The sequence below is a fragment of the Cetorhinus maximus genome, chromosome 22 (genome assembly GCF_964194155.1).
Source record: "Cetorhinus maximus chromosome 22, sCetMax3.hap1.1, whole genome shotgun sequence".
Lineage (NCBI taxonomy): Eukaryota > Metazoa > Chordata > Chondrichthyes > Lamniformes > Cetorhinidae > Cetorhinus > Cetorhinus maximus.
This window is the reverse complement of record NC_135900.1, coordinates 26,060,209-26,085,947: the sequence shown is the minus strand read 5'-3', so window position 1 is coordinate 26,085,947 and position 25,739 is coordinate 26,060,209. Positions and strand designations below refer to the sequence as shown.

The 25,739-nt window shown below is 40.8% G+C and overlaps 2 protein-coding genes across 2 annotated transcripts in view; both read left to right on the top strand.

The window, feature by feature from the left end:
- The window catches only part of wif1 (wnt inhibitory factor 1), a 32,418-nt gene extending 18,528 nt beyond the window's left edge, over positions 1-13,890 (top strand). Inside the window, exons 7-10 of the mRNA XM_078567953.1 lie at positions 3,655-3,750; positions 10,474-10,569; positions 11,675-11,770; positions 12,276-13,890. Coding sequence (XP_078424079.1) covers positions 3,655-3,750; positions 10,474-10,569; positions 11,675-11,770; positions 12,276-12,397 — 410 coding nt within the window. The 3' untranslated portion in view covers positions 12,398-13,890. The remainder of the gene's footprint in view (positions 1-3,654; positions 3,751-10,473; positions 10,570-11,674; positions 11,771-12,275) is intronic.
- rps16 (ribosomal protein S16) overlaps positions 1-25,739 on the top strand; it is a 284,445-nt gene that overhangs the window by 54,992 nt on the left and 203,714 nt on the right. The gene's annotated exons all lie outside the window — the stretch shown is intronic.

The window sequence follows — 25,739 nt, the reverse complement described above, 5'->3', positions numbered from 1 at the left end:
CGGTCATCTTGGTGTCCTCTGTGGCTGAGGAAGAGCATTCCCGTGACGAGAAATACACCCGCCTCTGCATTTCACTGTCGGCAATGGATGGCTGCTATCTGGCTCCAGCAAATCTTTTGGCTGTGGCATGCTGGCTGGAGGTTCAGTGTATTTTCAATGGTTTCAGTGTTGACCTGCTGTACCGACATTGGAGCCAGAGATTGAGGCTCGTTGGACTCCTGGTCGCTCTCTTTTATATCCTTCACTGGAGGTGTCTTGGTTATCTCCCGGGTGGTTGGCTGTTCTGACCATTGAAAGTTTTCCAGCACCTGTAATGAGAATGGACAAACTTGCTGCACAAAGAGAGAAGACAGTTCACAGCTGAAGTCCAAGTCCAGGCAATTTTTTTTTTGTTTGAGTACTTGGGAACATGCAGTTCTGTTTGCTTAATGACAGTGGTTATCTTGACGTCATCTGCTGTTTCAAAGAGATCCAAGGCTACACACGCATCCCTGCTCAGGAGAGAGAGAGAGGCTGGTTATGGATGATGTATGTCAGCTCAAAGATCTGTTTGCTGCCATACCTTAGCGTTTCCAGGACTAGACCAATGACTCGAAGTCGGATTCCTCTGGGCCCGTAAAGTGGTGTGTCCGTTGTTCGAAGCCAGAGGTTTTTTAGCCATGGTTCTTTGTCCGACAGGATTGTTACGCTGGCTCTTGTATCCAATTTAAAATTTATGAAATGGCCATTGACAGAAATGTTTGCACTCCAGAATGAGAAACCAAGATCTTTGACCTCACCCAAGAAGCATGGCTGTGTGTTTTCTGGGTTTGCAGTCTCGACCTCATGATAATCTTCGGGCCTTTTGTGTGTTTTAAGTTTTTTGCCTTGCACAGTTTAGCATAGTGCCCTTTCCAGTTGCATTGGAATCATTGAGCTGAACTCACCTGTGGGGGCGCTTTGCTCCACAGCATTGGCGTGGTGGCTCTGCTGGCCAGTTCAGGTATTGCTTTCCCTGGCCTGAAGTGTCCCCGTGTCTTCATTGCTTAACTAGCTGAATTGTGGGTTGGCCTCTGCACCACGATTTATTTTCTCTCCTTAAAATGGTCCTAAGCTGCTCATGGAGTTCTGATTGTCTAGCCAGCTGGATTGTCTCTTACAGGGTTGGATCTTCCTTTCTTGGCAGGAGGTCAGAGAGCATATCATCCACTACTCTTGCCACTATTCTGTCTCTGATGAGTTTTGATTTTAAGTCCCCACACTTGCAACATTCTGCCATCCTGTACAGTTCATTGATGAATGAATCAGCAGGTTCTCCTGGCTGTTGGACTCTCTTATTGAATTTAGCTCTTTCAAGTATTATTGTTTCCGAGATTAAAATGAAATTCAAATGATTTTAGTACCTCTTTGAATTTTGTGGATGATTCATTAATTCTATGTCTTGAAATAATGTTGTCTGCATTCGGGACTACCGAGTAAAGCAACATGATGTTCACCTGCTCTTCATCAGACCTTTTATTTAAATCTGAAGAAATGCTCTATCTTAAGAATTTTTTCCTCCAAAGTCTCCAATTTTGTGATTGATCTGGGCCTCGGATTGGTCTGAATTGACTCAAGTGTAGAATTCTGATCTGTGTTCAAAATTTTAAGAGTGTATGTTCTGCTTTAAGAACTTTCTGAATTTCAAGATGGCACCGCCATTCACTTGGAGACAAAGGGATTCCCTGCACTTGCTGGTTTTGGGGGCTCTGCTACAATGGCGACCGTGCTCAGCTTAGAAAAGTTTTTTAACAATGGCTACCTGGTTTGGCTGCCTGCAGATTTCCCTTGTTCAGTGTTTTACTTCTTTGGCTCACGAGTCTGTCGAATTCAGGCATTTTACCGAGCTGAACAGTTGCGATCTTCCCAAAATATTTAATTAATTCCTTTTTTTGCCGGACGGTGTCCAGGTTCCGACTCAGGGATCAGGTTTTAGCGACCGATTTCTTTCAAACTGCACTCCTGACACCGAATTACTTTGAAGATTTTTCAGGATTTGCTGCAGCCTGGAATTTCAAAAGATTTAGCTCACCCTTGCAAGTTCTGCTGACTGTACTCCTGAAGCTGGACTTCAAAGGAGATTCAATGGAGTCCTCTCATCTGCTGCAGTAAGGAATTTTAAATCTCTACCTTCAGCTTCCAAGCCTTTCTTTGGAGCTTTTCCTGGCGATTTTTCCCCTGCAGCTCTGCTTCTGGAGCTTCTCTTCGGGTCAGCATGCTTTGTTGAACTCCTCTATGTCTTCCAGCATTTTGGTTTGTCTCTGCATTTTACCGAGGTTCTGGGTTTTTATCCCAAGCTGCCATCATGTTGTGGGATGTTGGTTGTTTCTTGATAGGCTTGATGAAGTCTTTGTAGGTTAACTGTAAGTCTTTATTAACTACTGGAACTATTTCCAAATCTACAGTAAAGGGTTCAAGCTAGGAGCTCTCTCCATAGTTAGGTCTGCACACAGCTCCGCCCAACACCACACTGACCCCTCGGTACAGGTCATGTGTTCTCTTACATCACTATGTGGGCGGTACTGGACTCAGTCCCAAATTAACCCTTTATGTGCTGGACCCTTATACTACAGTTATGTGCAATTTTGTGAGACTGCCAGATGCATTATGCATTTCAACAAGAATCATTTCAACCAGCAGCGCGAGAGAGAACTTTCAACCTGTTCGCATGAACAAATTTAAACCCACGTCCCAGAGGTGAAAGAATGGTGTACTGAATCACTGAGCTAAACGCGCCCCAGGAAACCACATTTAACATAACTGCTGGGAACCCCCTGGGAGATGCTCCCATTCAGCAACAGTAATTTTACTGGAAGTGCAAGTTTGCATAGCATTTCTATCAAAGTTACGGCAAGGGAGTGGGATCAGCTCTAAAGAAATTTCCTGTTGGTCATTTGTCCCTTCCCATTTGTTCACATATATGGGGTGTATACTCATTACAGTCTTACATTCAGCTATCAATGGCTAGTTTATTATTAAATATTAAATGCAACAAAGTCAGTGCTATTATTTGTACCTGTACTTATCACAATAATATTTTACATCATAAAATCAACGAGGCAGGGTGCAACTGCAGATTTAACAGCAGTTTTAAAGTACATACCAAATAATGTTAGTTGTACTCCCCAGTGCATGTTATTTGCTGTGAAAGAATTGCACTGTCCTGACTTGTAAATGTGTCACCATTCCTATCTCATCACTGGTTCAAAATCCTGGAAATCCATCCCTAACAGCACTGTGCAAATACCTTAAAAATAAGGGATCTGCCATTTAAGACAGAGATGAAGAGGAAGTTCTTCTCTCGGAGAGTCATTAGTCTTTGGAATTCTCTTCCACAGAGATTATTGAATGATCATTGAATATATTGAAGGCTGAGCTAGATGGGCTTTTGACCTACAAGGGAGTCCAGAGTTATGGGTGTCAGGTAGGAAAGTGGAACTAAGGCCATAACCAGATCAGACATGATCTTATTGAGTGGCAGATCAGGCTCAATGGGCCGAATGACGACCTACTGCTTCTATTTATTATGATCTTGTGTTCTTATCTGGATCACAGAAAATTCAAGTTATTTTATGGGCAGTACTTTTTTCTATTACAATATTTGATGTCTTATTTTGAAATTAAATTTTATTTCAGCAAACTGCACCACAACCTGTTACAATGGTGGAACCTGCTTTCATCCTGCCAAATGCATTTGCCCACCAGGATATGAAGGGGATCAGTGTGAAATCAGTCAGTATCAACCTTGTACATTTACATATACCAGTTTCTAAATAGCTATTTGTATTTGTCAGAAATAATGTGTTTGACAAAAATGGTTTCTTTCTGATAGTGACCATATTATTTACAACTTTTACACTTCAGCTTATTGCTGTTATTTGCAGTAAATAGTTGCTTGGTGAACTCCGCTGTCAATTGACAAATGATGAAACAGTTCTAAAGTTTTGATATACTGATCATTTGTTGTTATTGATGTGACTAACCAAGCAAAAAAATTCTAAATAATTAAATATTGCCATTACAATCTCCATAGAGACTGTTAAGTTTTGAAAGAAATTCAAACTTCCAGTTAATAGCTGAAAGGATGATACAAGAAGATTACTGTAACAAGAGTGAAAGCACTATTGACTAAGCATTAACTTTTGTAGGCAAATTAGACTTTACCACAGAATGGAATGCCCCACCACCATCTTTCAAACGTAAAAAAACTCATTATACATTACACTGTCCTTTAAGTAGACCAAAATGATTCTTAGCTCCCAAGTGTTTACTTCCAATCTTTTCCTTTCCCAGGAAAACTTTCATGGTGTGAGTTTTCCTGGAGACTTCTCCCTCTGGCTAAAGCTAGGCAAATCTCCGAGCCTTGTTTTAGCTCCCCATGAATTTAGTCTTTTAAATCCTAGCATGAGTTCCATGGCAACATGAATCACATGGACCTTATACCAGGTAGAGATCCTGATTAGCTATCCTTGTGATCCCAACTCTCCTTCATCTTGGAACAAAGTGGACAGTTTTAGGTAAAACTGTTTACAACCTGATATTTTCAATATTTCTATGGGACTTTGGAGACTCTCAGTCTAACCACTGTTAGCACACAGGCTGCTGTCATTGTCTCCAAGCATAAGTACCTTGCACCTTCTTCCCAGTAAAACAACCTGAGCCCCCTTTAATCTTGAACAATCAAACCACCTAGGCTTGTTGTCAGGCAGACTTCAGCATGGGTCACATGACCCCCTTCATTTTACACTAAATTTAAAGACAGCCCCAAAACAAAGTAAACCTCATAATTTTAACAATTGCATTAATTATTAAAGAAAGTGTCAACTAAATGTATATGTAAACACTAAAGTGTTTAAATGAACTTAATGCTGAAGCTCTAATACAAACTTATCCAACCTTTTTGCTTGGGGGCCATACTTGCATATTTTTCTCACTGGAGGGCTGATGAGCAAATTTTGGAAAGATAAGGTTTGGCACTAAAATAAACTGAATTTCAAAAAAAGAAGTTGAGGTTTTAAGGAAAGAAACAATTGCTGAGCAAAAGTACAGCAATGCCATAACAATAAATTGTTAAGTTTAAAAAGAGTAATTAATAAAAATGACCAGAGTGTAAGGTGATCAGTGTGTATGTGTGTCCGACTCACTCCCAGTCTCAGGCTGTTCATTCACTCCCCTTCACCCACTGTCAGTGGGTGTGTGTCAGAGTGAGTGAGAAACCTGAAACTGGGCACAAGGCTGACTCACACTTCCCTCCCCACCACCGCACCACAACCACACCCCACACTCAGTCGCTCACACTCCCGCCCACACACAGTCACTCAGTCTGTTGCACTCCCACCGACACAGTAACTCAGTCTCTTGCACTCCCCCACACACTCATTCACTCACTCTCACTCCCACACACACTTAGGCACACACCATCACTCCAAGGCACACACCCTCACTCCAAGGCACACACCCTCACTCCAAGACACACACCCTCACTCCAAGGCACACACCCTCACTCCTACACACACCCTCACTCCTACACACACTCTCTCGCTCCTACACACACTCTCTCGCTCCTACACACACTCTCTCGCTCCTACACACACTCTCTCGCTCCTACACACACTCTCTCGCTCCTACACACACTCTCTCGCTCCTACACACACTCTCTCGCTCCTACACACACTCTCTCGCTCCTACACACACTCTCTCGCTCCTACACACACTCTCTCTCGCTCCCCCACACTCTCTCTCGCTCCCCCACACTCTCTCTCGCTCCCCCACACTCTCTCTCGCTCCCCCACACTCTCTTTCGCTCCCCCACACTCTCTCTCGCTCCCCCACACTCTCTCTCGCTCCCCCACACTCTCTCTCGCTCCCCCACACTCTCTCTCGCTCCCCCACACTCTCTCTCGCTCCCCCACACTCTCTCTCGCTCCCCCACACTCTCTCTCGCTCCCCCACACTCTCTCTCGCTCCCCCACACTCTCTCTCGCTCCCCCACACTCTCTCTCGCTCCCCCACACTCTCTCTCGCTCCCCCACACTCTCTCTCGCTCCCCCACACTCTCTCTCGCTCCCCCACACTCTCTCTCGCTCCCCCACACTCTCTCTCGCTCCCCCACACTCTCTCTCGCTCCCCCACACTCTCTCTCGCTCCCCCACGCTCGCCCCCTCCACACACACACCCACTCACGCTCGCCCCCTCCACACACACACCCACTCACGCTCGCCCCCTCCACACACACACCCACTCACGCTCGCCCCCTCCACACACACACCCACTCACGCTCGCCCCCTCCACACACACACTCTCTCTCTTACTCACAAGCATACCTATTTGACCGGAATTTTGAAAATTTGCTCTGGGGGCCACATAGATGGCTTCATGGGCTGCATGATGGACAACCCTGCTCTAATATAATGAAAACCAGCGGACCAAAATGATGTTATGCACAATTAGTAATGAATGCATATAATACATAATTATAATCTTACAGTACTCCATTTACTTTAACCACTTACATTAAAATAGAAAACAAAGAAATTACGTATGAATGTGGTAACCTATTTTCTTAATGGTATCACACTGTAGTTTTAACTTCCAGCTGTCGAATTTGGATTGAAGTATTAGATTGTAAATGATCAAATATCTTGAAGCTCATATTGAAAAAATTTTTATATGCGATTAATATCAAGAACATATCAAGAAACCTTAAATGAAAACCACACTTCCAGGCAATGCATTCGAGACCCGAACCACTCGTTGTGTGAAAAAGTTTTTTCTCATGTCACGTTTGCTTCTTTTGCAAATTACTTTAAATCTGTGCTCTCTCCTTCTTGATCCTTTTACGAGTGGGAACAGCTTCTCCCTATCTACTCTGTCCAGCCCCCTCATGATTTTGAACATCTCTATCAAATCTACTCAGCCTTCATCTCTCCAAGGAGAACAGTTCCAACTCCAATCTGTCCTCATAGCTGAAGTTTCTCATCCCTGGAATCATTCTTGTAAACCTCTTCTGCACTCACTCCAATGTGTTCACATCCTTCCTATAATATGGTGCCCTGAACTACACAACATTCCAGCTGAGGTCTAACGAGTGTCTTATGTAAATTCAGCAAATCATCCCTTCTCTTGTACTCTATGCCCCTATTAATAAAGCCCAGGATACTACGTGCTTTATTAACTGCTCTCTCCACCTGTCCTGCCACCTTCAATGATCTATGCACATATACACCCAAGCCTTTCTGCTCCTGCACCCCCTTCAAAATTTCACCTCTTATTTTATATTGTCTTTCCATGTTCTGCCTACCAAAATGCATCACCTCACACTTCTCCACATTGAACTTCATCTGCCACCTATCTGCCCACTCCACCAACTTGTCTATGTCCTCTTGAAGTTCTACATCATCCTCCTTGCAGTTCACAACACTCCCAAGCTTTATATCACCCACAAACTTTGAAATTGTCCCCACAGCAAGGCCTAGATTATTAATATATATCAGGAAAAGCAAGGGTCCCAATACCGACCCCAAGGGAACTCCACTACAAACCTTCCTCCAGCCTGAAAAATATCCACTGACCATTACTCTCTGCTTCCTATTTTTCAGCCTATCCACGTTGCTACTGTTCCTTTTATTTCATGAGCAACAACTTGTCTCACAAGTCGGTTGTATGGCACTGATTCAAATGCCTCCCCAAAGTCCACCTACACCACATAAACAGCATTACCCTCATCGACCTTTTCTGTTACCTCATCAAAAAACTCCAGCTAGTTGGTTAAATTTTCCCCTTTAGAAATCCAAGCTGGCTCTTCCTTATCAACCCATATTTTTAAATGTGACTACTAATTCTATTCCAAATGATTGTTTCTAGAATCTTGCCCACCACTTAAGTTAAACTGACTGGTCTGTAATTGCTGGGCTTATCCTTACAACCTTTTTTGAACAAGGGCATAATGTTTGCAATTTTCCAGTCCTCTGGCACCACCCCTGAGTCTAGAGAAGACTGAAAGATTATGATCAGCGCCCCTGCAATTTCTACTCTCTCTTCCTTCAATATCCTTGGATGCATCTCATCTGGTCCTGGTGTCTTGCCGACTTTAAGTACCAACAGTCTATTCGACACTTCCTCCGTATCGGTTTTGAATCCTTCTAGTGACAGTGTTTCCTCTTCTGTCACCATGGCCTGGGTAGCATCTACCTCCTTAGTAAAGACGGATGCAAAGTATCCATTCAATACCTCAACCATGGCCCCTTCGTCCATGTGTAAATTCCCTTTTGGGGCCCTAATCAGCCCCGCTCCTCCTTTTACCACCTTGTTTATATACGCCTACTATTTATATGCCTATAAAAGACTTTGGGATTCCTCTTTATGTTGGCTGCCAGTCTTTTCTCATAATTTTTCTTTGCTTCTCTATTATGCTTTTTCACCTCCCCTCTGAACCTTCTGTATTCCAAGATCCTCCTAGACTTTCTCTGATTCCTCCGCTGACCAGTCTTGCCGTCACCTCTGGAATGAATCCTTGCTGGGAGCTCTCAACTTTCTCTTCTCCCGCCTAGGCATCCACCATGATGCCAACTTTCTATCACACAGCAGGAACCCAAACTATCTTCTCTCCTGACAAATATCCTATTCACACGATTCTTTGAATATTAAAACCTCCTCATCCTTCACTCTATTCTTTCTGCCTCTCCCTTTCTAATCACCCTGGATTTCCCATTGACTTCCCACTCTATATATCTTTGCAAAATGTCCATTTTTCCATCCATTACTTTATTTCGGATGAACCTATCAACATTCTAGGCCTGACTGAAACGTGGCTTACTGCTGATTGCTCTTCTCCCCACCTCACAGCAATCGCATCAGCTGCTGGCAATTCACTACGTTCCCTGCCCAAATTTCCACGGTGCTCGTCTCCAAGACCCATTTCAACCTGGTCCCTTAATCCTCCAGCACTTATTCAGCATCTTAACCTCTATTATTCCTCCAATCTTTCCTTCAAAGTTCTCTCAGCCCTCTAGCCTCCCAAGCCAGCAACCTTTTGCCTACTTTCCTCACTTAGGCCCTGCACCAAGCAAGTCCTTTTTTTAATAATTTTAATATACACCTAAATTCTCCTACCAGCTGTCCAGCTTTTCTATCCTCTGGCCCTCAATTAAGCTCACTCTGCATTTCACTCACACAAAACCCTTCAACCTCAACATCACCTGAGTGTTTCCAAGGTCACAGCTAAATATGATCGCAGCTACAATTTCTCCTCCTCTTCCACCGGTTTGATCACTTACAGCATGCCACAATGTAGCATCCAATGACCTACCTTTATTCCAAATGTACATAAGCCTCCTTGTAATATTATCCATAAAGTTTTAATTTGACATGTATGTCAGTGACACGCAGTTTACGTTGTCTGTACCATATTTGTTGCTCCGCTGTTTGAGTACCTGTTCAACTGTTTGGGATGATTCAGAAATTCTCGCGAAACTCTAACAAGGTCATACAAAAGGTGATTGGAAATCAGGAACACTCTTCCCCAAAAGGCAACGAACGTTCATTGAATTGGAATTTTCAAGACTAAAATTGATAGATTTTAGTTATGTAAGGATATCAAGGGATATGGAGAAGAGACCGGTAAATGGAATTGCGATACAGATCAGTCATGATGTATTACACTGCCAGTGGAATAGGCTTGAGGAGCTGAATGACCTACTTTTGTTTCTTTGCTAGCCACGTCATATCCCATGTTTGTTTCACTCACCTACCTCTGCAAAACTCAGTGGCATCCACTGGCGCCATGTTGCTTTCAAAATTTTTACTTTTGTTTACAAATTCCTATTATGGCCTTGCTGTACCCTAGCTCAATAAGCACCTCCAAGCATAAGCATCAGCTTATGCTATCCTTTGAATTTGGACCGCTGTGTTCCCTCTCACTCCCCTTCATGATTATGCAGGTTGGAGATCCCCCTAAGCCTTGCTATATCTCTCACACCTACAAAAGCACCCTCTGAATATATTTTTTCTAACCATACCTGCAATCTCCTCTCCAAACCTTCTCCCACATTCTGTTTGTAGTTCAATCTGTTGAAGTGCCTTGTATCATTCTGCTGTGTTAAAGGTGCAGTAACCTCTAAAATATACAGTAAATTAATTAATAAATACAGTAATGCAAGCATAAAATAACAAGGGAATAAGCACTACAAACAGAAGATATACATATGATGATAAGTTTCTCATAAGACAAGGTTATAACTCACTCATGATTGTTAGCTGCTTGGTCCTGGGCCACTTGGGTAAAATAAATGTCAAATCCTAGTGTTTTCGAAATTGTATCCCGTGTTTTGAATTCTTTTTGTTAACTGAACTTAATTCTATCTTCTCATAATATGTATTCTTGGAGTAACTGAGATATATTCAGTAGTTAGAAATGTGAATCTCTCAGAGCAGAAATCTATTCTTCCTCTTGCACAGGTAAATGTCGGCAGCCATGCAGAAATGGAGGGAAATGCACTGGGAGAAACAAATGCAAATGCATTAAAGGTTACCAGGGCGACCTATGCTCTAAGCGTAAGTATCTTGCAATTTAAAAACTGCCTTTCTCTTTTCAAGCTCCTCAGCACAGCATAGCCTGTGGTTTTTATTTCCTTTATATTATTATTTTAAAAATCCTCTAAGGAAGACCAAAAAAACAGAAACATGTGGTCCTCCTTGTATGCAACAGTCTGTAAAATTACAACTATATTTAAATTTCCCTGGGTGGTTATTTTATCTTTTGATTCTCCAATAATTGTGCTGTATGTTATATATTGGGTTTATTTCTGGCGTGCTTTGGTGTCTGAAAATTACATGGTAATCCTGGAGATCAATGCTCCTTTCAGAGGTGAACTGAACACTGGCTTCAAATAGAATTTTATTGTAAAGTATATTGTGCTTCCAAGAATCTTTGGGGGTGAAATTGGCCTTCATCGGAAGTACGAAATGAATAATAGCTAATCAGCGGAATTGAAATCACTGAGAAGGAAAACTGAGTGAGGTGTGAAATGAGCTGCTGATTCGCTATTGCTGGTTCTGCATTTTTGCTGAAGACCAGTTTCACCCCCTTTGGCTCTTTTGATAGTTCAATGAATAAATGTGTGATGCTAAATTATACAAAATGACAGGACCTTTTGACTTTCATCTCACTATCAAACCTCTTACATGCCATTATGACCACTTGAATGAGGTACTGGCTGGCACTTGTAGAAATGCACTACATCAAGGAGTCAACCCCTTCAAGAGGGGAAATGGAGAAGAGAGAAAGATTGTGGAAAAGAATAAAAATAAACATTAAGTGAATAATAATTAATGACTTGATGCACAGCAAGCACTCAGCTCATATGGTTTTTCAGAAGAACTGTCAATGATCTTTTCAAAAAAATTAAAGTACACTTGTTGCAAGTGATGTAACAATATTGACGTTTTAGCAACAATCTAAAAAGTAAACTTGGCATAAAAGAGTTAGGTGAAGGCAGATGTATTTTTTTTAATTAAGAAATTGCCATACCCATTTGGGAAATCAAATGTTTACATCCATATTAACTGCAAGCCCACTATGCTTATTGTGGATGAGAAATACTTAAACCCTGAAAAAATATTGAGAAGAATTAAACTTTCATACTTTGCTCTTCTGCAGCTGTTTGTGAACCTGACTGTGGACCACATGGATCCTGTACTGAGCCCAACAAATGTGAATGCAGGGAAGGCTGGCATGGAAGATATTGTAACAAGAGTAAGTGGGAACAGAAGGGGCTGCAGAAACCCTGACCTATTTCACAGCCTTTTTTTGCCAAATAATCTTGACAACGCATTTGATCTTAAGAATGTATTAAATCCCAGGTAATTCGATACCTTTCAACTAATTACTGTGGTTCTTTGTCCCATTTAATAGAGACGTATCTAACCAATAAATCACCTCCAGAATAAATTTAATGCTTTAATGCTGGATTTGGTTTCTCTTGCAAACCAAACTTCAGTAGAACATCAAGTAATCATTAAATGGAAAGCATAGCTAGTTGCTGTAGCTAATTGAGACTGTAAATTGAATGCAGAACATATCTTTGAAATCCTATCGGTTCAGCGTAGCTTTGTTGACGTATTCCTGCAGTTTACTGTAAGCGTATTCTTTCACCGGGTCTGCATTGCAACTATCCCATAATCACATGAATTGCACAGATGCTGGAGATGTATCAATTGGTTGTTTTTAGCTCTCTTTCTGCTGATTTTTTTTTTTGAAGGATATGGAGCCAGCCTAATGAACACCCTGAGGTCAGCAGGCTTCAAGCACAGACAGCATACGCCTTTACCTAAGGAGAATGTGGAGAGTCACATACCACCCGAATCTAATTACATTTGGTAAAGGAAAACATCTGAAACCTTTTTACTGTATGTACAGTTTACGACTCCACTAACCCCACTGAGTACTAAGTTTAAAAAAAAATGTCTGTAATGGAAAAACCACTCCTCTGTTTTGCCATATTATCTTCAAAACTATGCTTATGTTGGAGCAAAAGCTCTCTAACTCTATGAAAATATTCTTTCCATCTTTTTCATTTTAACAGAATCACTGTACATTTTTAGCTCAAATATTTTAATATTTACACTTATGAATTTAAATTAATGAACTTTTAGATAATAGCTACATTTGATGCAGCAATAAACATCAAAGAAGTATTATTTATACACAGCATCTGCTACTTACTGAAGCCAAGGTAGCTGGCACACCAGCCAAAAAGGGGTACCAGTTTATATATTTTAAATATGTATATATACATTTGTACACAAAATACATATTAAACAAATTAAATATTCAGAATACCTTTGATTTACATCAGCATTGATATTGCCTAGAGATTAAATACGAAGGCCACTTAAAGCCAATTGTGGAGTAATATTAGTCGGTTCTGCAAGCCTTCCACTAGAAAGCAGACCTGTTTTTGTACTCTATTCTATAGTCTGATAGACTTCACTGCAATCAATATAATCTACAGTCTAGGCTTTTTGCTTTCTGGCATGAATCTGTGCAAATACATTTCTCTGGAATTCTTTAAGTGAAGGTAGACTGCAATATATCACCAAAACCTCTTAAATAAAGTTGTTACATGACAGCAGACTAGACATTTTGGTCTGAAAAGCTCTTAAACACAGCCACAAATAGGCTTATTAGATGAGGTGGAGAACTTGCACTGGTATAAATTTCATATTTTCTAATTTTCTGAGTAATGATATTAGACATCAAATGTTACCTTCACATTTCATTTTATGTACCTTTTCTTATTTTTCAAAATGCTATAAGACATAACTTTTTAATATGTTTAATTTACAAGGCAAATTAAGAAAATGCTGTATGCATCTGTATAAATATGAACAAAATAAAAACTTCCTATCTCACAAAACTTTTGTTTTAAAACCCGGGCACAGTATGACTATTAAATGACACGATTTGGAAGTTTTCTTATGGCTATAAATTTATTTCTTGCTGTATAATTGCATGCTGTTAAGTCTATGTCCAACATGTAGGAACATTCAGCTAATATCTTGTATCATTGGCAGAACTGCACTGAAGTGCAAATATGCAACCTTTTTTATGGTTATTCCAATGTAACACAGAAGTTGATGATTATAAGCCAATAGTATATACTGTACAATGGCTATTTTAGAAATATACTATATGTTGCCAGATATTTGTAAATTACTTTCAAATTAATTTCATGTCTGCTGTGAGTACCTAGCCATGTTTGGAAGTTCAAGGCTTGTTGCAATATCCTTCACGTTGCAGCACTTACTGGTCTCCATCTTAAGAAACAAAATAAACCCTACAATAAAGAATTACAAGATTTCAATATTTGAAAATTGCTGTTCCTGTATTGCAAACGATTTAAAAATGGTGTGATTCCAGATTTTACTCGCAGAAAATTAACTGCTGCATCAAGAGGTTGTTTAATATGTTTGGGTTTTAAGAAAAACTGAACAAAAGAGAGTGCAAATCCATGTTGTAGAAATTTTCCCCACTTTAATTTTTCACTTAACTTTAACAATTTTAACACGACTGATAAATGATTTTTTTTTTTGCTCCAAATTTTTGGGTACCTGTCTTCTTGGGAACGCCACAGGTGCACATTGAGGAAAGTAAGGTTGGAGGGTGAGAATATCCTATCCCATCTCATTAGAATCCTACTGTTGACACAGACACATTCCGGAGAAACTAGGTGTTGTGGCAGCGGAGACCTATTCAATGTGACCTTTTCCACCACTTATTCTTCACTGTGCCAAAGTAACTTCAGTGAAGGCTTTCTCACACACAATTCAATAAATTATGAAATATATCATTATTTGATTTTTAAAATTTTGTTCAAAACAATCTTTGGACATTAAAATTGAAAATTAGAGTGTAAAAATGGATGAATTATTTTCAGAATGCATTTTGAGTGATCTGTGAGAAAAGGACAATTCAGCACCACCTACTAACATTACAATGACCATTCGTGGCCAATGTTATAACAACATTGGAATCCTTGTTATAATGCCATCTAGTGGTATTACAGGTACCTCCTTTTTTAAGCAAACACATAAGGCCAGAATCTTCGGGTCGGCGAGCGGGGCCGATGCATAAAATGACACACGTTGACGTCGGGCGTGCATCCCAACGTCACCGCGTGTCGTTCAGATCTTCAGTTCGGCGGGCACGCCTGCAGAACGGTCAAAGGCCTGTTAAGGCCATTTATATTCCAAATGAAATAATTAACTGAGCTGCCCGTCCAACCCTAACGTTGGCGGACAGGCGAAGAGCCCAGGCGGCCTTCGCATTTATCATGAAACCTCATCCGCGGGTGGGATGAGGTTTCATGAAGGTTTTTAAACTTTAATAAAAATTTTTAAATAATTTTCGTAGACATGTCCCAGCTCACGTGACACAGCTCTGTGCCTCAGGGAGATTTCTGTGCTCCTTCATGCGCATGTGCGAAAGAGCACAGGCCCCAACTCTCCATCCTCGGCACGCAGCCGATCATGGGCGGCAGTCGGCTGCGCATCCACTCCTGTCCAGTCCCCCAGATGGGGAGGAAATTCTCCCTGTAAGGGAGAATTTTCTCCGTCGGGCGGGCCGGTTGTGAGTGGGCACGGAGCCGATCAGCTGCGCACCACCATTTTACGTGGCTGGGCCAATTAAGGCCCACCCAGCATGAGACACGCACCTGGAAGCGCTGAGCGCTCCCTGTGTGGGCAGGGGGAGGAGGGAGAGTTGGGGCCTGCGCTCTTTAGCATGCGCGCAAAAGAGTGCAGAAATCTCCCTAAGGGGAGATTAAGTTCAAAATGAAAGTTTCAAATAAAGAAAGAATAAAATTGCTTAGACATGTCCCCTCATGTAAGCTGGGACATGTTTATGAATTGTGTGAAAAATATTTATTAATTTAATAAAACTTTCATGAAACCTCATCCCGCCTGTGGGTGAGGTTTCTTGCAAAACGCGAAGGCCGCTTGGGCTCTGTGTCTGCCCGCCAACCTTAAGATTGGACGGGCAGCGCTGAGAATGAGTTTAATTGGTTTACTTAATGGCCTTAACAGGCCTTTGACAGTTTGACGGGTGCGCAGCCGCCTCTGGCGCGCGTCCGCTGAACGAAAGATCGGAATGGCGCGTGGTGACGTCGGGATGCACACCCAACGTCACCGCACGTTATTTTACATGTTGGCGTGTGGGCCCTGCCCCGGCACACCGACATGAAAATTCTCCCCATAATAATTGTATTAGAAGCAGTTCAGAGTAGGCTTATTCAACTGATTACAGGCATGAAGGGGTTATCTTATGAGGAAAGGTTGGACAGTTTGGGCCTGTACCCATTGGACTTTAGAAGAATGAGAGGTGATCTTATTGAAACACAAGATCCTGAGGGGTCTCGACATGGTGAATGCTGAGAGGATGTTTCTGCTTGTGAGAGAGACTAGAACTAGGGGGACACAGTTTAAAAAGATGGATGTGAGAAGAAATTATTTCCCTGAGTCTTTGGAACTCTCCCCAGAGAATGGTGAAAGCAGGGTCACTGAATATTTTTAAGGCAGAGATAAATAGATTCTTGACTAACAAGGGAGTCAAAGGGTATAGGGGATAGGCAGGAAAGTGGAGTTGAGGCCACAATCGAATCAGCCATAATATTACCGAATGGCAGAGCAGGCCTACTCCTTATTTCTATGTTCATATGTACAGGTAGTGGTTGGAAGGAAATGTTGACATTTTAGCACTGGAATTCTCATTTGAAATGTTTACATGGCATTTGACAATGTCACATACAATACATAGACACTATATATTGGGGAGTTGTCAAGCAGAATCCAGCTAGCACCCCATAAACAGGTGGGTGGAAGGGAAGGATGGAAAATGAATTGGGAAATGTTCACTAGGCTGCTCCCACATATTTCCAGACACGCTGGAAACATGCGGCAGCAGCTGGATATGCTGGAGATACTCAGAAGATCAGGCAACATTTTTGGAGAGAAGAATAGTTAACATTTCAGGCCTGTGACCCTTCATCAGTTCTGATGAACAAATCAAATGAGTTACAGGGCCAAGTTCAGCTTCCAGAGTAAGACATAGTAGCCATTTAAATGATGGGATAGTAAGCCACATATCCAAATTTGCCTAGGTGGTCAAGTATTGTAAGCAGTGTAGATGAAGCATAGCATTATAAAGAGATATTAATAGTTTAAGTGAATGAGCTAAATTGTGGCAAATAGATTTTAATATAGACAAGTGTGAGGTCATTCACTTAGGGCCTAAAAAGGATAACTCAGAGTACTTTCTAAATGATGAAAAGTTAGAAGCACTGGAGGTCCAAAGAGACTTCAGAGTTCATGTACACAGTGTTAGAAATTAGAAAGAGGGTTAGTCTATAAAGAAGAGTCTGAAGAAGAGACGTACGGACTTGAAATGTTAACTTTTTTTTCTCTCCACAGATGCTGTTAGACCTGCTGAGTTTTTCCAGCATTTTGGTTTTGTTTCAGATTTCCAGCATCAGCAGTATTTTGCTTTTATCTTAGACTCTAGATATATGTGTGTATGAGTATTTATATAAAGTCAGCTTGAAATAGGTAAGGGAATGTTTTAGTGCTATTTTATTGAAAAACAGCTAATCACATCACTCAATTTATTTTATCAAATAGTATTGCAGCCAGCTGATCCAGCCAATCATGTAGAAAATACCATTTATAGCAGAAACACAAAAAAATCACCATCAAATCATTAAAAGACAAGAAAAGAAGCATGGAGACAAAAGAGGAAGCTGATAAAATGAGAAAAAACAGGTAGCAGTGATATAAAGATAAGATGAGATATTTTATTCCTTGAGCAAAGCTCAGGTGATCAGCTGTTTATTTTTCTGCTACATTTTTGTAAAATGTATACACTTTCATAGATCGAGTTTCTTTGGGTTCAGTCTTGTTTTATAACCAGACTCTTTGCATGATGTAAATAATTTCACAGCATCAAAAGAAAAATGTATGAACTGCACCTTGCAACAAATGTGCAGGTTCTTCAGAAAACACATGGTACATGGCATGGTTTTAATGTGGTACAGCTGCCCACCACAAAAAGTGAAATCTGTGACCTATTGTTGTTCACCTAAACTGTAAATCTCATTTATTCATATCACTAGAAGTAAATAGTTTATTACAATTATCATTTTATTGCCTTTTTTATTTCACCCAGTTTTTTTCTCCCCCAGGCAACACACAGTTTAATGGGTAGGCCGTGTGGTCTTCACACATGTCACTCCCATTTCATTCTTAGCTTGGTGTCTGGAATCATGTGAGAGCAGCGGTGAGAACTATTTAATTCCCAATTCATTTTCCAACCTTCCCCTCCACCCACCTGTTCACGGGATGCTAGCTGGATTCTGCTTGATAACTCCCCACAGCAATGGTCAAACTTTAAAAATTCAGCTGAGTGGGAGATGGAGTCTTTGTCTCACTATTTCTTGGAACTTTCATTCGGGCTCTGCCATACACTTGGTCAAGATTCTTATTGCCAATTTTTTTTTTCCTTTTATTCTTCCATGGGATGTGGGTGTTGCTGGTAAGGCCAGCATGTTTTGCCCATCCCTAATTGCCCTCGAACTGAGTGGCTTGCTAGGCAATTTCAGAGGGTGGTTAAGAATCAACCACATTATTCAGAGTCTGGAGTCACATGTCGGCGAGACAAGGTAAGAATGGCAAATTTCTTTCCCTAAAAGGCATTAGTGAACCAGATGGGTTTTTACAACATTTAATGATGGTCACCACTACTGAGACTAGTTTTCAAATTCAGAGTTTATTAATTAAATTTAAATTCTACCAACTGCCATTTGAACCCATGTCCCAGGATTAGTCTGGGTCTCTGGATTACTAGTCCAGTGACATTACCTTTACACCACCATCTTACCCCAGTTGTAATTAAACACTGCAAAAATCAATGCCATTTTGATTGCAGTCTATGAATATATCAATGAAATAAAGAGCAGAGAGACAGGCAACTGGGAGTATCTGTAATAAATGGAAACAAAAGATTGCAAATTGTTAATTTTGATTTGCTATAATTTGCAGACACAATCCAACATCAGAATGATTAAAGTGTAAAACCCTGTGCTTTAATATTCAGGAGGTTACTTCTCAGCTTTTGTATTTTTTGAAGCTCTTTCCTCTTTACGTTGTTCGAGCACTATTATCCCAGGCAAATCCCAAGCTTTTTAGTTTGCTTTCAGTGCACAGACTCAACTGGAGCATAAAATACATTACAACTGGCAAACCATCAATCCTTCAGAATGAAGCAACGGCTAAGGGGTTCTCATGTCTTTGCAGGGGTTGTTTGCAAAATGTCACCAGTATTCTAAAGATGTGTCTTAAGGAGGCCAAGATATTGTTTATTTGAATAAGCTGGACTATCACTGTCCATATGTATGATTCTTGATGCAATCCTTTTGACATTGATTGATCCAATTTTTAATATTGTCACGATAACACTATAACAGAATTTACTCACAGGTTGCAGCTGCACATACTGCTGGCCTATCCTTCCCTATTATTCACTTAATTATTTGTGAAGTATTACTGATGCAATATTTTCTTACCAATTCAAATGCAGTACTCTTAACATATTTCAATCTATCAACTCTATTGGTTTTAATGGCGGTACCTTAAGCCTTCTTCATACTAACTTAAAATATAATTAAAATGAGATGAAATGTATAATATTTGCCACTAATTACAAAATAACTATATTTGATTTATGTTTACTTTTATATTTAGGATGTTGTGGTTTTGCAGTTTGATGATGCTCCCGCTACTAATTAGCACAACCCGTATTAGGCCTGTGGTTTCTGACACCGGGGGCGAAATTGTATCATGAATACATTGTGGTAGATTTTCAATTTCACTTCCTGGGTGGTAATCTGCCAGAGTAGATTTTCTGTCCGTGTGATTTTCATTCTATTGAAATGAATGGAATGAAAATCAGTTGGGATCTACTTTAGCGATCGGCTTAGCCAGGTTACCAACTAGGTGCTGGACAAAAAATTCCCTCAGTCTTTCTGAGAGCATTTTCAGTGCCACTACACATAGCAACCAGAGCAATTCTCCCTAATGGTGAATTCCCAATCTTGATTGTAACACCAAGGAAGGTACCAAAGGGTAAAATCAATGTCAGTCCTACATAGCTTCTAGAGGTTTCTTCAAAAGTGTCTGGTAGAGGTCTTGGTGAAGGTTTGTCTGTCTGCCTCCGTGGCCAAGGATATGTGGTGCAAAGACATCTAAAGAAAGTAACTCAAAAGCATAAACTAAACCAGACCCTCAGGATCTAAAATCTGAAATTGTTAGAAGTTTTCAATATATTTTAATTAACATATCTCCCGATTGGACTTACTTTTCTTTTCTCTAAGACCATGAAGACATCATTAATTTGTCTTTTAAAGTAACACATTCCAAACAGTGATTTTAATGTGAATAACATACTTTGACAGTTAAACTGGAAGAGGATTTTTTTTATAAGTGCTAAAAAAAAATGTGTATTCTAAGCCTAACGCATATTAGACACATGTGGCAACTACTGGAATGGTGAAAAAACAGGGCATTTCAACAAGTGACCCAATAACATCAGGCTTCATTACAGTGTTTGCTTAAACAGTACTGCCTATGAACTTATTGCTATTGCAAGCATGACCTGGCTTTCTGTTAATTAAAGAATGTGAAGACAAATAATCACAATCAGGATGTGGATAGTAATCTTGCAGTACACTGAAAAGGCATGCCATTTAATTAAACTCCCCCACACAAGTGCTCTCTTCATTCAGTGAAATCATCAGACGTACTCTGTTTGTTATCATAGCATCGGAGATGAAAAGCATATTATTACAAAATTGCTTAGCTTTAGCTTTAGAAGTGAAGAAAGTAAATATTGTGGGTTAGCATACCCAAAGTTAAAACACAATCGTATGCCTGTCAGGGTTGGGAGTTTGTGAACTCTTCATTGCACAGTCCAAACCATCTGAAAAAGATTGAGGTAAGGATAGCCAGTGTTTGAAACATTTTGGCAAGATTTCAGAGAATTTGAGAGGGCTAGTGGTTTCCATCATTCTTCCCAGTCAGGTTTAGGGAAAAGAAACAAAAAAAAGATGTGGTTGCTGAATGCTGCTCCGGCTGTGAGCAATGTTTTTGACCTGATGGAGCCAATGTTTACTCTAGCACATTTGCATTAGTTAAATATTATTTAGGTATTATAACCTGCATTCTTTTTACTTTAAATATATGGATTCTGGCTACTTAAGCACTGCAATAATTATGAAATTCATCAGATTCCAGTACTGTTAACTAATATAAAACATTCTAAACAGTTTCACTGATGAATGGACCACCTATGTCCAGGAAGCCCCAGGGTTAATCAGTTTGTTAGTCTGAGTCCGGTCAGCAGTGATGGCACTAAAAATGGCTCCTGTGACCCTGGACTAAGTGGAGGCTAAAAATCAGCTGTAGTTCCCAATTCTGACCACTAGCAAGTGACCTCTGCTTAAAAAAAACTACATAGGTGAGGGCAGCAAGCTTAGCTGTGATGTTTCTCCCATGACCAAATAGCTTAAGAGCATGTAAGACCTAGCCTCAAACAATGGCAGTTTGGACAAGATCTACTATGCCCCAGCATAAATACACACCGTCAGGAGAGATTGGACATTGGAAATGAAAATCTAATTGCCCGTGCTGGTGTTGCCAGTTCCCAATATCCGCCAAAGTTAATCTATCAATTCACTATGAATAGTGGCTGGGATGATCTTGTTTTCCATGCATTTTTTGGCAGCCTGCCTTAGCAAATACAGTAAGTTTTCTTTGATTTTGTCACCAAATATGGAAGCCCTGCACGTCAGGTGTCAGGCATGTTTGGTGTTAAGTGAAATATAAAAACAGTTCTTGACTGCTAATGAAGAATGGTCTAACTCTGTTTTATTACACTTTGCAAAGAAATGGACATCTTAGACATCTCATTGCTGTTTACCGGTGGAAGGCATACTATTGCTTCTACCTAACTTGTATTTCAAAATATGAATGCACTTATTTACTCAGCAAATCATCTTTGTTATGATAATTAATTACAAGATAACTTTATACAACTTTGAACTATTTCCTTTTAAACATTAGGGAGTTTGGATTGCTTGAATGTTTGAAGGTGCTGGAACTACTTCAAACAATGAGAGATTAAAGAACTTTGTTGAAAGATCTTAGCTGTGAGGCACAGAGGCCACCTTAGGACTGTATGGTTTAGAATGCAAACAAAGTTTAAAATAACAGCTTCTCAATTCACTTAACCTTAACAAATATGATTGTGATGGGTAAAGGCTAAGTTTTTTAAAAGGACCTTATCACCAGAGTACTAATAGAGTGTAATATTAATGATATCTTTTGTTGGCTTTGCTCTAAATTGGGCTTCAAGTTTCCGCATGAATGCTTTTGTTATCTAGCTAATCAAACGATTCTGAAAGAACTAATCTTGCACATGATTAATGTTGGTCGTGCTTTATTTTTGGGATAGGCATGGCTTCAAAGAAAAAGAGCAGGAGTTTGTACAACATATCCGTATATAATTTAATTAAATATTTCTTTGTTGAATAGACATGGCTCAAAATAAAAAATGGCGAGATTCTGAATTTCAAATTCCATTGGCCTCAATGGCACACAGTAAGCCAATTTGCAGATACAATTAAGTCCATATAAAGACTGTTTTGGGGATTTTCCAGCACCATGTTAGAGGCAGAGATGTGTAAAATATCAAAGTTTATTCAAGCATTTGCAAGGGGAGAAGAACGCGACACCAGTTGTTGTGGGAATTTTCTAGGTTTTCACCTACAGGAACAATCAGAGTGGCCGAAGCTCACATTTCCTCTGCCCCTGAGTGTCACTGCTCATTACCCTCCCTAGGGGTATTGTCTCTTTGTCTCTCTCTCTGTTCTTCTCTCTCTTTAGTGCAGTGACTTGTAGACACTTGAGTTGTGATTGCAATGTTATTTTTCTTCCATAACCTTTTGAGCTTCTGCCTGTCCTAACTGACAAGTTTTAAGATGGCATGCACATAATATCACAATTGCCTTTACTTCCTTGCCCATGGACTGCTTGTCCCACCATTCCTTTTGTTGTTCCGGAGTCCACTCGGGACTCCAAGCTTCCTTTTTCATCTTAAATAGTACCTTCTTGTGCTTTTCTGCTAAGAACTCCATGAGTGACCTCTTTGAGCCCCAACTACTACCATCCTCTGTCATGACTGAGATACTCTAGGTCAAGTCTGTCTGACCCCTCTTAATGCTGATGTCCCCCATTACCTTTGTAACAGTATCTACACACATACCCTTACACGTCCCCCATTTACCCTAACTGTTTGGAGGTGCTCCTTTTCCCTGCTGCATGCCCAGTTTACGCACTTACTGAAGGAATGGCACCATCCTCTGTTTACCCCAAGAACACCTATTTTATGCGTTTACTCAGGTAATGGCACCTGCCTCCATTTACCCCAGGAATGCCTGTGTTTACCCAAGGAACGGCACTTGCTTCTGTTTACCCCAGGAACACCCGCTCACTGCGCCAACTTGGACATTACAAATCTGGCCTTGTTTTGGTCCGGATCTCCGTCAGTTCAGAGGTCACTCCAACAGTCCTATCTAAAGGGTGGTATGTAAACATACTCACCCGTCCACTGTTAGTTGTGAGTGCTAACTTGTTCTGATCCCAGAGATCCTGCCGACTGCACCAATTGTTGTGGGGATTTTCAAGCACTGCTCCAGATGCAGAGATGTGTATTCAAGCATACACAGGGGAGAAAGGACTTAGTTTGCTAAGTATTTCTTTCCTGCATATGCTTGAATAAACTTCGATATTCAACACATCCCTGCCTCTGGATTGGTGCTTGAAAATCTGCACAAGACCCTGGCCAGCAGATAGCATTTATTAGAAATCAGGAGTATGGACCACAGTGGTTTTTTTGCCTCCTTATCTTGAGAGAGCCAAATATTCAATTACTGCCTAGCTACAATCAGCTGGCTTAACATACAATAAGGATTGTACCTTGGGCTTTTCTGGTTTCTCTGGCAGTACGTTATGAATACGTTGGTTATTTCTAATGTACCTCAAGTCATTTGCAATTCTCACGAGTTTTCTCCCCTCCTTTCATATAGGTACTGATTCTTAGGAGTGTCTAATAACCGGTCAGTATACATTAAAAAAATATATATATACTCAACATGTGGGCAAAATTGGCAAGGCAACGTTGTTCAAAGATGGTGTTGATAGGATTCCTTGAGTTCATGGATCATTGAGTAAAACATGTAGGGCAAGATCTTAACTCACTTGAAGCCCATTCACTTACACAGTTAAAATTGGGCCTGCAGTGTGAGACTAAGGTTAAATTTAGACCAGGCTGCACAGTAGTAACAAGGTTCCTTCCCTGAAAGGTTGGACCTAGACTGTTGTTGGGGCAGATTGAATAGAGCTTTGCTCTTCATCCTGGTTGGAATGATAAGGAAACAGGACATCTGAATTTTGATAGCATCCTTCAAAACCTCAGGATGTCCCAAAGTACCTCTTAGCCAATATATTACTTAATTGAGCTACCCTGGGCTGAATTGCTTGATCCTGATATTGATTACCTGAAATGGAAAGATCTTCATTACCCATTATTTAGGCTTTATTTTGAGAAACCAGGGTGGTTGCTGTAGAAAATATCAGGCATGTCATAAGCAGAACTTCATGTCCAGAGAAGTCATACAATTAAGTATGGGACTCAAACCCAGACTATTCCTTGTTGGCTGGCCAATTCTTTATTTAAATGAATCTTTCGTTAGAATAATGGGTTGTTTACTACAACTCAGGCTTCCTGATTGGGTGAAGCTAACCGTAGATGTCCAACTCAGACTGAGAAGCTTCAGTTGGAAGATTTATTTTTCAAAAGCAAGTACTCTCACTCATCAAGACACACTTCGCTGGAAACAAACCCCTTTGCAAAGGGATTTGCAAGTCAAAAGGATGTTCACTAATTGGCCCCAAAACTACTCAACGTGAAATGTGGGAAATTAGGAACAGGTGGCAATTCTAACTATTCCAATGAAATAACCACAGAAACATTAAGCCCTGAAGCTGTTAAGTCAAAACATATGGGTGGGTGATGCTTACTTGCTTTCTGGTGTAAATAGGGTAGTGAGCCCCACACAACATCACTCCAGAGGTAGGTGCTAAAGTATCTTATACGTTTTTGGCTTATGAGCTTTCAAAATAACCTGGCTCTATGTGAATTTTATTCCTCTTGATCAGAGGAATGAAAGTCAACTTGGAGACCTTTGAAGGAGCTTGCTATGGTGTAAACAGTGCAAACTAGTTTGGAATTGATTTCACATTGCTTTTTAAAATGATGCATTAATTCTTTTTGTGCATCAATGTCAGAAAGTGTCTCAAACAAAGTTTTCAGAAGCCAGTTTTTTATGGAATCCATGTATTACATTTGTGAGAGGATTGACAAACTGAAATAAGTTTACTAGATCATGGGCAGTATTTGACGTATTGCTGGGGTTCCTGCCACCTCACCCCCACCCCAAAAGTCAACTGTAAACTCGCCCTTGCTCCGGCAGGCTGCTATGCAGTCATTTAATGCTCAGAGGAGAGTTAAGTGGCTCAGGGCAAGACTTGCACCCCTATCTGGGGAAGAAGTCCTGCGTCTGAGAGCTGCTGGCTGATCAAATGGCCAGGAGCTCTCTGGTCCCAGCAGCCCCACGGGGAGCGGTGGCCACTGCTTAGGCTACTGACAGACCCCAAAAAAGATCATCGCTGATGCTGGATGGAGGGGAAAGTTGGTGGATATTCTTGGTGGGGCCAGGCTAGCAGTCCACATCAAGGAAGGTGTTGTGGTGGGAGGGGTGGTTGGCGATGTAGATGGTGTCTGGGTTGTACAGGCTAGGGGAGGGGACCCTTGGGAGCCTCCAGTGGTCCCAGGGGATCCAAAAAGGAGGAACCTAATCCCTTCCTACAGCCCGAAGACCCGATGCACTTCAAACTTGGCTCTACCATCCACAGTGAGAAAAATTGCCATTAATTGGCCATCTAAAGGCCTCAATTGGCCTAAAGGCAGGCGGGCTTGCCCACACTTACCCCTCTGTATTGTAAAATTGTGGTGGGGTGGGCAGATAGGTGCTGGGAAAGGCACCTATGGCATCATG